Here is a 14,002-nt window from a genome sequence, read left to right as displayed (position 1 = left end):
TAGGTGACGCTTTGTGCAGGGCTGGGATGAGCAGCTGTCAGCATTTACAGCCATCTCACTTACTGGCTTGGTATCCGTTGAATGCAGGAAGAGTTGACCACTCTCATCACCAATGGGCCTCTTTCACTGCCTCCCTTAGCCCCTCTCATCCCAGATAGATGCTCAGATATTGTGGCAATGTCAATTGTATAAGTACCTGGACAGATAGCTATGCAGCTGTATACTTGGCCTGGCTCCAATCCTTGACTCCAGTTCCTGGCACCTGACTTCTGCTCCAGCCACTAGGCGTGACCATCAATGCCTTTGTCGTGATACCGATGACAAGGGTTCTCCTTCATTTTTCTCTATTGTGTAAGTGGAGTGGTATGAAGTGGTGTAAGTCCTGTTTTAATGGAAGGGTGCTGGATTGGGCCCACTGCTATGAGAAGATGGTTCTGAGCATAACTCTCAACTTGCCCTGGCCCTAATGTGAGATGCACAGTGTGACCAAGACCCAAAATGAAGGTGCGTGGGACATTCTTGAGGAAGGAAATGTAAAATACTGTGGGATTCATTCCCTCCGTGTACAGAATTCTCTTTACAACCTCAGCTTCATGGCTCTTGGTTTCTGTTTTAAATTACTTCCAACCATAAAAGTGAGGAGGGACCGGCTTTCTGCGGGACAGAGGGAATTTGGGGATTACCAGAAGTGACATGAGGGACATTTGAGAGGTATGGTTCTCATTGTCAAGAGTGAGCTCCTTCACCTATTGAAGACTAGCCAGGCCAGCATCCGGGCAGATTAATGAGCTCAGGTGGGTTGCCGTAGGATCACCTGATTGGCCAGCCTGCCTGATTGGCTGAAGGGAGGCAGGTGATGGGTGTTTTTAAGCTCAGCAGGTTGCTGGCTGTTTAACACATATGACTGCAGCTGTGATCACTCCTGTACCTGCTGTGTTCCCAGCCTTATTCCTGTTCTGTTCCAGCTACTGCTTCCCTGCTTGCTCCTGACTCTGGATCTGGCTCTGATGCTTGGTTTGACTCTGACTCTGGCTCTAGCCCTTGACTCCAGTCAATGATGCCTGAGTCCTGCTCCAATCACTTGGCCTGGCGGTCTATGCCCTGCTCATGATACTGATGGGGTTCTCTTTCATTTTATTCCATTGTGTACATGGAGCGGTATGAAATGGTATAAATCCTGTTTTATTTGAAGGCTGCTGGATTGGGCCACTGTTCTGAGAAACAGTGTTGGGTGCCTAATATTAACTTAGAATTATGATTTAGTGTGACATACTGGAATAAAGAGAGTCTCCAGCCTGTAATATATAGCAAAGAAATACAGAAATAAACCTCTAACTAGTGAGACACAGATTCAAGTGGCACAGTATAGTGGAGCACAGAATACAACAAAGGAGAGGGGGGCTGGAGCTCAAGTCACAGGTGAGTGTACGCTTTGCTCTTCCTCTTCTTATTATTGGGCCTTCTGACATTGAGTGGTGAGGCTTGAATTATACGGGCCATTAGATGTCTCAAAAGAGCTGGACTTCCAAGTGCAACTGTTGTCACTGCCCTGAGTTTGGGTTTGTGAAGGGAATGGCCTCCGGGAGCACTGTGGTGGGTTGGAGCTGCTGGTGTTCACAGTGTCCAGTATTATCCAGGGGCTGCACAACACAGCTGGGTCCTGGTTTACAGCACAGCATTGCCTGCTGCCCTAACCGCAGCATGGGCTGCGGCAGAGCATTCTGGCTCTGTATTGCCTCCAGGAGTTGCCTCAGCATCTCCTTGTCTTTTTCAGTACTGTCTTCTGCCATGGCAATGCTGGCCCTGGTCGCTGTGATGCTGTCTTTGGTCACTCTGAGCCTCTCCCTGGAGAGCTCCATTTCTTTTTTTTTCCCCCTCCATCTTCAAGTACTGCCTCCATCTTTCCACTGTTTGCTGACCTCATTGCAGGGTCCCAAAGAAAAACAAACGTTTCATCACAAGTTATCTATTTTTATTTCCTCGGGTTAGCAAGCCGCTTAGCTGTTGGAAAAGGCCTTCTCCTTGCGGGCCGCGTGGCTATGGGAACAAGGAAAGAAACCCCAAGCAGTTATTGTCCATATACCAAAAAGGCTATGATCGCATGTCTTATTATGCATTTCTGACTTTCCCTCCCTGAGAGTCCTCCCAGGCTGGGGGAGCCTCAGAGATGGTAAGTGGCATGTGCAGGACAAGAGCTGGATTGGGATTTTTGTCTGTGCAGCACATGCTGTTTGGGTTTGCAGTTGTGCGTTGGAGGCTGGTGGGATGGGAATTATGTCCCCGGTTTGGGTTTGCATTTTTGCTTCTGTCGTGTCAGAAGTGTTAGCAGGAGGCACGTGGGGGCGAGCTGGATAGTAGTCATCTCTACATCCCCTTTGGACTGTCCTGAATTTCAATGACATTACACTGGGGCAGGAGTCTAGGAGGTAGAGAATGGACTTATTCAAAAAGGCAAAGGGCAGACCATCAAGGTATGCTGTGAACTTGTTCACCAAGATGGTCCCCGCAGGACCATAGAAGGGAGTTGCATAGAAGGAAGGACCTTGTCATTATTCCCTGTAATATCTGGACCAAAATAGAGCTATTTTTCAGTCTTAGATTCTGCTTCATCTCCTCTACAGACCTGGCAAAAAGTGCAGAGAAAAATAGATAGGGCTCCACAGTGATTGTCTGAAGCATACATGTCTTTCTTTTTGTAAGCCTGTGAGAAGCCTTTAAGAGCTTTGCTATCTCTAAGGAAAAGCTCTTTTCCTGTAGGAACGTGGGTTACAGGGCATTACAATGTCCATGTCTACCTCATATAACATGTGAATTCTAACCAAACTTTTCCTGCAACCACTGTCTCAATAAACTGTTGAATTTTGCACCAATGCATGCTTCCAGTATTTGAATCTACAACAGTGTGCGCTGCACGATGGTGCCAGCCACCATGTTGAGCTGGTGAATGAGGTTTGAGAGGCTGGGAGAAGTAGAGTGTTGTCTGACAGGGCAGATGCAGGGAGGGGAGGGAAAAGGAAAATAGGTAGATGGGCACATGCTCTCCATGGTGTGGGTATGAAAACAGTTGATAGTCAGCTTTAGCATCAGACAGAGGCTGACTGCCCAGCCAGAGCAGCCGCCATTTGGACAACATGTAGGGGGCAAACGGACAGTGTGGGCGAAAGGGAGGGAGGTGGGGAGCTGGAGACTCACATGTGAGCTAAGAGCCTTTCTGCCTAAAATGGCTCTGGCCATTGCTCACCCAGACCAGAAAACTAGCATTGTACAGTACAGCGTTGTAAAGATAGGAACTTATGTGCCGAAGTTCCATTGAAAAGATCTTGCTCCTCAGTCCGAGCCTGGGTTTCTGGCTGGGAATCAGGCTCAGTTGCTGCACTTGGCTTTCCCATACTGTCACCTTTCTGGAGCACTAAATTCATTTCTAAAAGCGCACACGTGAATTATTGTTTACTTGATAGAATTTGTTTAATTTGTTATCTTCTATTGAAAGCAAACCCCAAAGATAAAGAGGGGTTGATTTCCAGTGTTGTTAGTGCCATTGAATGACTTCTCTTCCTTGGCAGCCTTTATTTCACATACAGGTGGCTTTATTTTTTCATTTAGAAATGTCATCACTACTTAATTAGCAAAGTATTGTTACCTGAAAGTAAAAGCAAGCCTATCTAGGCCATATGGCAGGGTTTTAATCTACATTGTCACAGGATAATCCCATCGAAATGGTTTCCCTTTTCAATCAAAACAGCATTTCACACTTTACCAATATGGGGCTTTTCCTTTTCCTGCTCTAGGGTAATATAGATCTCCCTGTGCAGCCAGTGCAAATTAAAACTGCGCACAGCTCAAATCAACTGCAGGAAGAGAGAGAAAGAGAAGTGTGATATGAGGGGGGAGGAGAGAGGGAAGAAATATACTAAAAGTCCATCCCAAAGGTGGCTTAGTAGGGATCTCTCTTTAAAAAGCTTATGTGCATTAGGGACTAAATTAATTTGGGGTGCGATTTTAAAGGAAAATCAACTTTATATACATGGCCACTTTCTATTCTTTCCGTTTCACAAAAGATTGGTCTAAGCCGATCAAGGAGACATAAACAGCCTCAATGATCTTTATCTGTCTTCCTCTGGTGCTATTGGAAACTTGACATTTGCAGTTTATAAAATAAACAAAGACATGAAATGACTTTTTGGTATTAATTTGACAGAGCAGGAGCCACCATATCACACCCACCACCTGCCTAGTTTGCTTGAAAGGGGGTTCAGCGGGGACTGAAGAATATGGCCCATTGGGCTACGTGTTAAAGTTCTTGGCACCCACAACCAGGACCAGATTTTCGAAAGGGCTCAGTTCCCAGCAGCTTCCACTTATTATGGCCAAATTTGGTGCCTCAGTGGGAGCTGAGCCCTTTTGAAAATCTGTGCATGATTCCCACTCTGAGGAGGGTGGGTAGAAATGCAGAATGGGATTTAATGCTGCTTGAGGCATGCTGGACTTCCTTTTGTGACCAGGAAATTTGCAAGAGCAGAGAGACTATCTGCTGTAAAGGCCCTCTGTCTCCCCCACTAGCTACTATTTATATATTCTCCAGTGCCATCTTATCACCACATCTCTGTGAGGTCAAGAAGTAGTATTATCTCCATTTTACAGCTGGGGAACTAAAGCACACAGAGCTTGTGGCAGGGAGTCGGAAGAGGCTGGAATAGAATTCAGGTCTCCTGGATCCTAGTCCAGTGTCTTGGCTACACGACCGCCTTTCCTAAGTCTCCATTATATTGCCATCTGATTTTGTTTTCTTCTATCAGCATAGGTGCAGAGAAGCATCCATCCTATGAACTTTGGTCTGGACAGTGACTAGTCCTTCCATGGGTACATAGGAGAAGGATCCAAAAGGCACAAAGAGCCTTCCCTGAGCCCAGGCCTTGTACCATGTCCAGAGGCAATCAAAATCCCTGTGCTCTGGGGAGCAAAAGAACCGCTCCCTTTGTGTACTAGTACTGGGGGACACATATTGCCCCAAAGAGGTAGGAAGCCATGATTTTGCTGCCCTTTCTGTGCGGGGGGAGTGGGCTGCATACTCCTGGGGTTCAACAAGGTGCTCAGGGAGGGACTATGCCTCTCTGAAGACACAACACCTTCCAGAGGTCCTCCTGGGGCAGCATGAATCCATACTGCCCCCAGCCCATCTCTTAAAGGCACAGTCTAATTTAGCCTGTTTTTAATGTTGTCTGAGCTGTGTCCTGGTATGAGCCAGCTAGAACATTTTATCACAATTTGGGGAAATGGCAGCTCCTTCCATTAGTTGGTACTTTGTCATAATTTCATGTTCCCAACCCTTATGAAAATACTACAGTATTCTCCATGAATCTAGGGTATGACGATTGCAGGATGTAGTGTCTGGGACCATTGCTGTAGAATATTAGCTTTTTTTTTTTCTTTAACAAGCTAAATTCACTGTAAGAATTGGATCCAAGCATTGTTTTGATCATGCATCAGACAGGACTCCCATGTGGTTTACAGGCTTGGAAAAAACAATGTCTTGATCAGTAAAATCAATGTCTAGGTTTCTGTTATTGTGAAGAGTCTGGCTGAATGTTAAAGGTGGAATGCCATTGTAATGGGATACTCCACTATTTAGACAAACTCAGGCATCTATATTTGCGGTGGTGGGGAGTACGTTTTATGCAGTAGCTTTCGAGGGTTAAAAATCTACAGGGTCAAATCTTTGGCTGCTGTAAATTGGAATAGCTCAGATGACTTCAATGTTACACCAAATTATGCTAGCTGAGGATTTGACCCTAACCCACTACTTCTATGGCCCTTATCATCAGTCAGTCCATAGACTGGAAAACTGACTAGTAGGAATGTATTTACGAATAAAAGCTAGCGGGATAGTGGGTTATGCTGTTTGGGTCTTCAAGAAGTAGGAGAAGGTATTCTGAAACCTGGCACCATTCTGGTTTGCAAGTTCTCTGAGGGTGTCACTTGAACTTTGAAGGAGTAACTCAAGGAAGGACAAACTTGAAAGTAGGAAATACAGGTGCTTATGAAAAATGTAAATTTATTTGTGTGAAAGAGAGAGTACGAAAGAAACATAACGAGAGCGTATTTCAATGTTTTCTTCTGAGATGGACTATTCTCTGGAGCTGAGTAGAACTGTGCATCTATCAAGTCTTACAAAAAAAAAAACAAAAAAAAAACAAAAAAAACCCCTACCTCCCCCTTTCTCTCCCTAGTGCTGCTCAGGGTGGAGGTGCGATTCGCTATGGCAGTTTTTTATTTTCAGCACGCTTGACAGGCTGGGAGAGGAAGGCGTTAATGTTTTCTGACAGGCGACCCCTAATTGTTGACGCTTTTCTTCTCTGCCTTTTCTGTGAAATTCTGACTTAGGCGAGCAGCATAACAAAATGCTCTGGCATTGAAATGTGCGCTTGCCCTGCTCTGAGCTCAGGGGAGCAGCATTATTCATGAAGATTTTCAGCTGTGTTTTGTGTTTTAACTAACCTTTGAGTTTGGTCAGAAGACTAGCCAGACTCCCTTTCTCAAAAGACGGTGCTGGCAACCGGACAATGGAGCCAAACTGTTTTCCCTGTTAAAGAGATAACTATGCCCGTTGAGTTGTACATAGAGAAATTAATCTTCAGGCGCATAGAAACGATGGGGTAACCTCTGTTTGCAATCTCCTGCATGGGGTTATGGATAGGATGCTGGAAAGTGGCAGCAAATACACTGCCTGGGGGCAAAAGGAAAAAAAAAAACAAAACCACCTCTCTTGAAAATAAAAGGCATGCTACTCTGCTTACTTACCATTTGCCTTTTGTAGCAGGATTTGTACTGGCTAACATAGTAAAAGCAGGCTTGTTAATTGCTCCAGAAAGAAGTCGCTGGAACTGTGTGATCTTAGATGTGCTTGGGGAATTAGAACTAGTAAATGGTACCTTCACATTTAACGATACAAAGGGGAACAAGAAACCCTCCGCTGCATTTCAAGGCAAACTAATCCATGAATATACGGAGTAATAATCACTGCAGTATACAGCTCCTCCCTCCAGCGCAGCCCACAGGGTGAATGAAGTAAGGGTGTTCCCGACGTGATTTTTGCATTGGGCAGGTGGCCTTTCTTTTCTGTCCCCTTGAACTTTCCTTCCCCCACCCCTTCCCGAAAAGAAAAGAAATAAATAAGAAACGCCCAGGCAGAAGCCGCAGGAACCTTCCCACCACTTTCAAGTTACTTCTTTATGAGGAAAAAAGAAAAGGCGGACTTGTGGCACCTTAGCGACGCCTTTTCTTTTTGCGGATACAGACTAAGAGGGCTGCTACTCGGAAACCTGATTCCTGAGGGTAGAGCTTAGCGTAGGTGCGCTCTGCAAGGTTGATTGTCCCGCTTCTGCTAACAGCAGCAACAGTATCATGGGAGAAGGCTCTGCAAACTACCGGTGTGTTTACGATCCCAGCTTTTGGTGCATTCTGCAAAACCCTTCACTCCACACGCCCCCCCCCCCTTTTTTTCTCTTTTTTTATAATCAGGTAACTGAGCGACCCTTAAACTGCTGTTATCTTAGTGGCAAGGCTTGGGCGGTGTGAGGTGAAGGCGCGCGCATCTGACAGTGGACGCATGCCTGCAGCCAATCAGCGCTGGGAACGAGCCGGGATGGTATATAGCTTGAATAAATCATTAAGCTTGACACGCGCTCCCCACTCTCTGGGCTCGGTAATACAACTCGCTTCCTGCCATTAACCTACAAAACCTCTTTTGTATCAATCTAATCTTGCATACAAAAGACAGAATATAACTTAAACCTGCATCAAGAGGAAAGTCTTCTTCCTCCCCACCCTCATTTTCCTGGGAATCTGCTACTGTGGGGTATAAATGCAGGGGACGGAGGTTAATGATGTACCCTGAAAGGGTGATTACTGTGAAAAGTAATAGAAGCATTTTAAAAACAACACACAGAGAAAGAGATGCTGAGTATTCTTTCATTTTTAGCACTTGGATCCTATTGGAGCATATCGTTGCTAAAGTTGTTGCTAAAGTTTGCAAGGCAGGAAAACAGCCATCGAGAAAGGGCAATGGGGCTTCCATTACATAGCCCTGAACACAAAAGTATTGCGGAAGATTTCCACTCATTTGTAGTTTGCCTCAGATCATGGGTCCACGTGAATATGTGATTAATCTTAGAGTTAATACTACCAGGTCGAGGACTTTTCTGCCATTGCTTTTACCTTATGCTATACCTTGCTGTGATATACGTTGAATACCTTGCCGCATACAGCGAACAGACTGAAAATGAATAGCCAGAATCGCTTCTCAAATCAAGTGAGAAGTGCAAATGAAGGGTACAGCAACACCATGCGTACAGGATGAAGTGAGCCTACCAGCAACTAAAAAAGATTGGACCAGTCCTGCGTTCCTTGTCTATACCCCAAATTCCCATTGTCTGCAGTGGAAATGTTGAATGGCCAGGGAATGAGGATAGGACCAGATGTAGATCTTCAAAGGGGACGATCCAGATTCCCAATGGAAGAAGGATGGGGCTTTCTAGGGGGAACCCAAACTTTAAAAGTTATGATCCTCCAGGCTTGACCTTTGCTCCGGCAATAGAAGTCCTACGATTTGTTTTGAACAGTCAGGTATGAAGGGTGGGGAGAGGACCGTCACTCCAGGAGGGTTACAGGTCCTAATTTGAACCATCGTAGGAAGATATTCAACCCTTGCCTAAAGCAGGATCTAAATTTGCCGAGCCAGGCATATTCAGTCCTCTGCACTTCACTTCACTACAACAAATGTTTCACTTTTTCGGCACACTCGAAGTTCGCTACGCCGGGGAACAAAATCAAACACTTGGGTGACATGAATTTGTTAATAACTCACTTTCTAGCGTTTAAAAACAAAGACCCAGCAATCTCCATCTGCATTTTGTATTTTTCTGATAGCCCTTTGTAGCTTTAAAACTTATACAGCGACCAATAGAAGCCCCTGATTTATGGAGTTTACTAAAGCTAACTGAATACTGCTTGTCAGGGCGCACTGAATGGCTCTCCCGCCTCATACAAGAACAGGCTTTGTGTTGCTAAGCGATTAGAGCAGATGTAATGAGATTTACCCCAATCCTGCTTTGGCCTTTCCTATCTTCAGTAAAATTGTGTGTTTGTGTGTCTTTTTTTTCTTTCTCGCTCTCTCTCTCTCTCTCTCTCTCTCTCTCTCTCTCTCTCTCTCTCTCTCTCTCTCTCTCTCTCTCTCTTTTTCAGGCCTGGGGGAGGAAGGGGGAAGAGGGATGAATTTCTGAGTCTGCCTCATACACTGTAGCAAATAACAGCGTAACTTTGCCTTTAGTTTAATGAGTCTGGATATTTACTATTCAGAAGTGAGCAAAAAAGAACACCTGTCTACACAAGGAAGAGAAATTTCGCCTTTGTAACAGAATGAAACATTATCCTAATGTTATATTCATAGCCATAAATTACTCGCTACACTTTCTTTGCATACCTTATCTACACACTTGCAAAAGTGGGTAAATAAAAAGCGGAGGTGCCTGTAGCGAGAGAATGGATAGGGACATTATAACGGTTATTATTTTCATAATTAAACATTAGTTCTAGGATGGGCTAAAACAAGGAATGTTTGTACGGAGGTCATGAGGGATTTAGTGATTCTCTTCTCTCCCTCCCCCCCCCCACTCTTAAATAACGTATTGATAATTTTGAGGGGGGCGGGGGTGAAATGAATGTATAGAAATGCATGTTTAAAGCAATGCAAAAATGGAAAAATTACATTAAATTCCGGTGTAGTCAATGACTTATTCTTTTTAAGGTTTTTTTTAATTAGCCCCTTGCAAATAAATGGTAAAGCTGTACAAAATCAAGCTAGATTTTTAATTCTGTAAGGCATGCTGGCTATCCTAGTTCTTTGTTGGCTGTGGTTTTTTGTTTTTTTTTTAAAGATGCATTTTGCGCTTTGCTTTCCGCTTGGCTTGATGCACGCAAACTGAATTTGCAAGTAATGCAGGAGGAGAAAAAAGGGGGAAGCGAATTCTGGTCACGTCCTTGCTAACTGACAACAAGCAGGCTAGCCAAAAAAAAAAAAAAATCTTTTTGAATCTTGGTAATTGGGTACTTTTACACTCAGATCACGCTATTTGGATAAAATAACAAGTTTAGGAAGATCAGTGTCATTTCTACAACTTTGTTTTTTGTTTTGTTTTTTTATTCCCCGCCCCCACAATCCCGCTTTCCCCCAATGATTGAATTGATTGCTTGTGTAAAATAAACATCTAAAAGGCAAAAAAAGAGTAGCCTGTCTATTTCGGTGGCTCTAACTATACGTTTCCTCATATTTTCTTCTACCCTGTTTCGTTGGAGGCGGTGAGAGGATGGTCGGAGCAGTGAAAATGTGGGATGGAGCGCCCTCTTTTTTAGGGTTCATTCTTTTAGGAAATTCTTTAATGTGCAGTGATTTCACGAGGAACAATGAAGCCATTAATCACCCCCGAGTCTCTTGGATTAGATACACATTTGCAACATAGAAGGGCAAGAAAACAATTGTAATACCTCTGTATCTTTGCATATATACGTTACATCCAGGATACATACAAATACTCTATATGTAACTTATCTCTGGCATGTTATCACTCAACATTTTTCTCTTTACATTCATAGTTATCAATGGCAGAAGTAAAATTACATGCAATAGGCAGCTGATCACTTTAATTTTAAAAAAGGTTTTATTACGAAACTAGCTTGTATAAAACATGGTTATACAGGACTTTTGTAAGTTTGTAATAAAACAGTAAGAAAAGGCAGTGGTATAAGGGCTTTTTTCCTTTTTTTTTTTTCGTTTTCCTTTTTCAAAAGGCAGCATATAAAAACAAATGGCTACCATTTTTGGGTTTGGACAATAGCTGCATAAACTTTGTTCACTTTGAACATTGTTTAATAACATTATTAATACATTAACAAAGTTTCTATAAAGTAAGACACGTTGGTGCTAAAGTACATCTGGAGGAATTCCAAGTCCTTTACAAAACCACATACAAAAAATGGCAGTTGTAAGGTAAAGGTAACGTTGACTACATGTCTAAATATCAAGAGGTAATAAGTATTACTTTTTTTAAAAAAAAAAGTCTCAAGATATACACATTTTAAACCATTTGTACAAAAAACCTCTATAAATTTCTCTCTTATGTACAAAAATAGCTTAATATATCCCCAAACTGGTTAGGATAGATACAAATAGATTTTCTTATAATAAAAAATTCACAAAAAAGGACTGGAAGCATTCAATGATGAAAATGGTAGAAAAAAGTCAAAGTGATGGGGGGAGGGGTGACTTTAGAGGGTTCTTTGAGTACAGCATAGTTTAATTTCAAAATCTCCACAAACATTAGGAAACTAATTGTGGCCATAGCGTAATGAACACCAGTCTTTAAGGGCTAAAACTGTACGAGGAGGGGATGGGGAGGGGAAGAGCCCCTCTCTATGTTGAGGCTAGGCAGTGCTCTTCCCTAGAGGGATAGGATGACACTTGTTTTTGAGGACACATGCTTCATCATGCCGTGGTCCCCGCAGCTTTCAAATCCATCTTGGTCTTGTGAAACTGACCGGAGTGCAAAGGCAGTGAGTGCTTCGGTGTTCTTGGAGAGGCGATACAAACTCCTCGTGTGCTATGTATTTTCCCTTCCGCGGCGGGGGCGAAATGCGTTTTGTTTTTTGTTTTTGCAACACTCCTGGAACAAACAAGAGAGAGGAAGAGAGAGAGAGAGAGTCAGAGTCAGCGTCAAGGTAGCTCTTAGGTACAATCAGCTGCAAGATCTAGGCGGGGGGAATTCTGCTCATCTGCAGCTTCATCAGTGTTCACTGAGCCCTTCCCAGGGCTGCACAGCCCCCCCCTTCCCCAATACCACCCCCAGGCTGGGGATCCCGGCAATAAAGGATCCCCCCGGCTGCTAGGGAGCGCCCCGAGAAGGGCTCCCGCAGAAGCCAGACCCACCTGCCGCAGCCAGAGCTCAGAACCAGTTGGTGAAGTCCAGCAGCTCCTGCTCTTCGGGGCTCAGCGGGTCGTAGGACCCTTCGTCGGAGGAATAGGAGGAGACGGGGGAGCCCGCCATGGAGTTCATGTCGTGGGAGTAGCTGGGGGAGATGGTGGAGGACAGCACCCCGGCCTGGAAGGCGGCGCTGACGGCGTCGTGCTCGTCCAGCAGCTGCTGCAGGGCTCGGATGTACTCGACGGCCGAGCGCAGCGTCTCCACTTTGCTCATCTTCTTGTTGGCCGCCCCGTTGGGGACGTGCTCCCTGAGGGTGGCGAAGCCCAGGTTCACCAGCTTCACCCGGTTCCTCTCCCGCTCGTTCCGCCGCGCCACGGCCGCCGGCTGCTGCTGCGGGAGGCTGTAGCCGAAGCCGCTGAAGTTGAGCCGCCTCTTGCAGCGCATCAGCTCCGGGGAGGACGAGCGCTGCCGCTTGAGGGGCTTGGGCGCCGCCGCCTTGCTGCCCGGCTGCGAGGGCTGGCCGCCGGCCGGGCTGAGCGGCGGCGGCGGCGGCGGCGCGCTCTGGGCGGCGGCGAAGAAGCAGGCGGGCTGCAGGAACTGGCTGGCGCCGCTGTCCATCTTGGCAGGGCTGGCGCTGGCCATTGGCAGCCAGGGGAGAGCGAGCCGGGGCGCGCGGGGCTGGCGGGCGCGCGGCGGCCGGGCTCGCAGGGGGGACGGAGAGAGCGCGGCGCTTCCTCCCTCTCTGCCCCCCTCCTCTGCCCCCCTGCGCACCGGGCTGCGGGGAGGCTCGTGGCGCTCGCGTGTGCGCAGCCTGCCTCGCAAAGCCCCCTTTTGCAAGCCAGCGGCTGGGGATTGTGTCTCTTATAAGGGGCGGCCGGGGCTTTGCCGGCCTCTCCCCCTCCGCTCCCCCCCCCAACACACCCACCCACCCACCCACCCACTCCCCCTGCGGGGTCCCCCCACCCCCTCCCCACACGCCCTGCACCTTGCGCCGTCCACGCTCCCCGGCTTTGCAGTGAGTGGCCGCGGGCCGGGGAGCGCGGCCGCCTTTTCAACGCGGGGGGTGGGGAGTGGGAGGGGGGGGGAGAGAGAAAAAACCCACAACACACGGGGCGCCCCGCACACACGCGCTGGCCCCGGCCCGGCCCCGCCTCCTCTCGAAACAGCTCCCCCCCCCCCCTCACCCCTTCCCGCAAGGCCTCCAATTCATTCACCCGCCTCTCCCCTCCAGCCCTACCCCTCCCGGGTTTGTTGTTGCAAGTGCGTGCGCCAGGCGCGTGCCGCTCTCCCAGCCGCTGAATAAACAACCGGGCTGGGGAAGGAGCTGCGGGGGGGGGGGGGGGGGAGGTTGGGAAGAGACCCAGAGGCTGTAGCAAGCGCTGATGGGCTGGGGGATGTAGCCAAGCCTCGGGGTTGAGGGCGCACAGGCAGCAGGGGAGGTCTTTCTGGGACCAGCCCCAAACCCGAGCAGAAGGGGAGGCAGGCAGATCGGGGAGAGCTCACCCAGCCCGGCAAGGTGCCCAAGCCAGGAGCTGGCACAGAGGCTTGGTCTCCTGGCCAAGCAGGGGACGCATTGCCGTGTTCAAACTCAGGGTTAAAGCGGCGGCTGCAGTGGGGGCGGGAAAACGCAGGGCAGATCTAGCAGCATCGGGGACCCATAAATAGAGACATTTGGGGGAGGGAGCGAGGGGCGCGTCTTTGGACGCCACTGAAATATACTAGACTTTAGGAGAGAGGCGGTTTTGGAGGGGGAAAGAAGAAAGGCAGGTGGAAAGCCCGATCCCGAGAGATGCTGAGCACCCGCGACTTTCCTGGAGCGCAGTGAAAGTCCAAGGTCGCTGAGCACCTCAGGAGTTGGACCTGCAGTCTGGAAACTTATCAGTGTTTTGCTAAAGATATAAGGAGGAAGTCTTGGCGTGGATGTGTCCTTTGCTCTGCACAGAGATGCTGATAGTGTCCCTGCAGAAAAAAAAAAGGGCCTTGCAAGCGATATTAGAGAATTGTGGGGGGGATGGAAGAGGTCCCCGGGG

General features: G+C 47.3%; 2 protein-coding genes across 14 annotated transcripts in view; one reads left to right on the top strand and one right to left on the bottom strand.

Annotated features, from left to right (window-relative positions):
• Positions 1-14,002, top strand: part of PAH (phenylalanine hydroxylase) — a 140,328-nt gene that overhangs the window by 40,591 nt on the left and 85,735 nt on the right. For 4 of the 13 annotated variants that reach the window (XM_073323584.1, XM_073323566.1, XM_073323575.1 and 1 more), the window contains one exon: positions 4-711. The exons of 8 other annotated variants lie outside the window; for them this stretch is intronic. The gene's annotated coding sequence lies outside the window, so the exon portion shown is untranslated. The remainder of the gene's footprint in view (positions 1-3; positions 712-14,002) is intronic. One more of the 13 variants, XM_073323604.1, reaches the window with a different exon arrangement.
• Positions 10,514-12,880, bottom strand: ASCL1 (achaete-scute family bHLH transcription factor 1). Its single transcript, XM_073323506.1, has 2 exons — positions 11,978-12,880; positions 10,514-11,714 (listed from the first exon to the last, which is right to left on the bottom strand). The coding sequence occupies exon 1, from the start codon at positions 12,612-12,614 to the stop codon at positions 11,994-11,996; it is 621 nt and encodes a 206-aa protein (XP_073179607.1). The 5' UTR covers positions 12,615-12,880; the 3' UTR covers positions 10,514-11,714; positions 11,978-11,993.

Source organism: Lepidochelys kempii, chromosome 1, assembly GCF_965140265.1.
Source record: "Lepidochelys kempii isolate rLepKem1 chromosome 1, rLepKem1.hap2, whole genome shotgun sequence".
In the NCBI taxonomy this organism is placed as follows: domain Eukaryota; kingdom Metazoa; phylum Chordata; order Testudines; family Cheloniidae; genus Lepidochelys; species Lepidochelys kempii.
Note: the sequence above shows the minus strand (reverse complement) of the source record. Positions and strands in the feature narration are given on the sequence as shown.

Coding starts and splice junctions, on each gene's coding strand:
- ASCL1 (XM_073323506.1), bottom strand. CDS start 12,614: ATGGCCAGCGCCAGCCCTGCCAAGATGGACAGCGGCGCCAGCCAGTTC.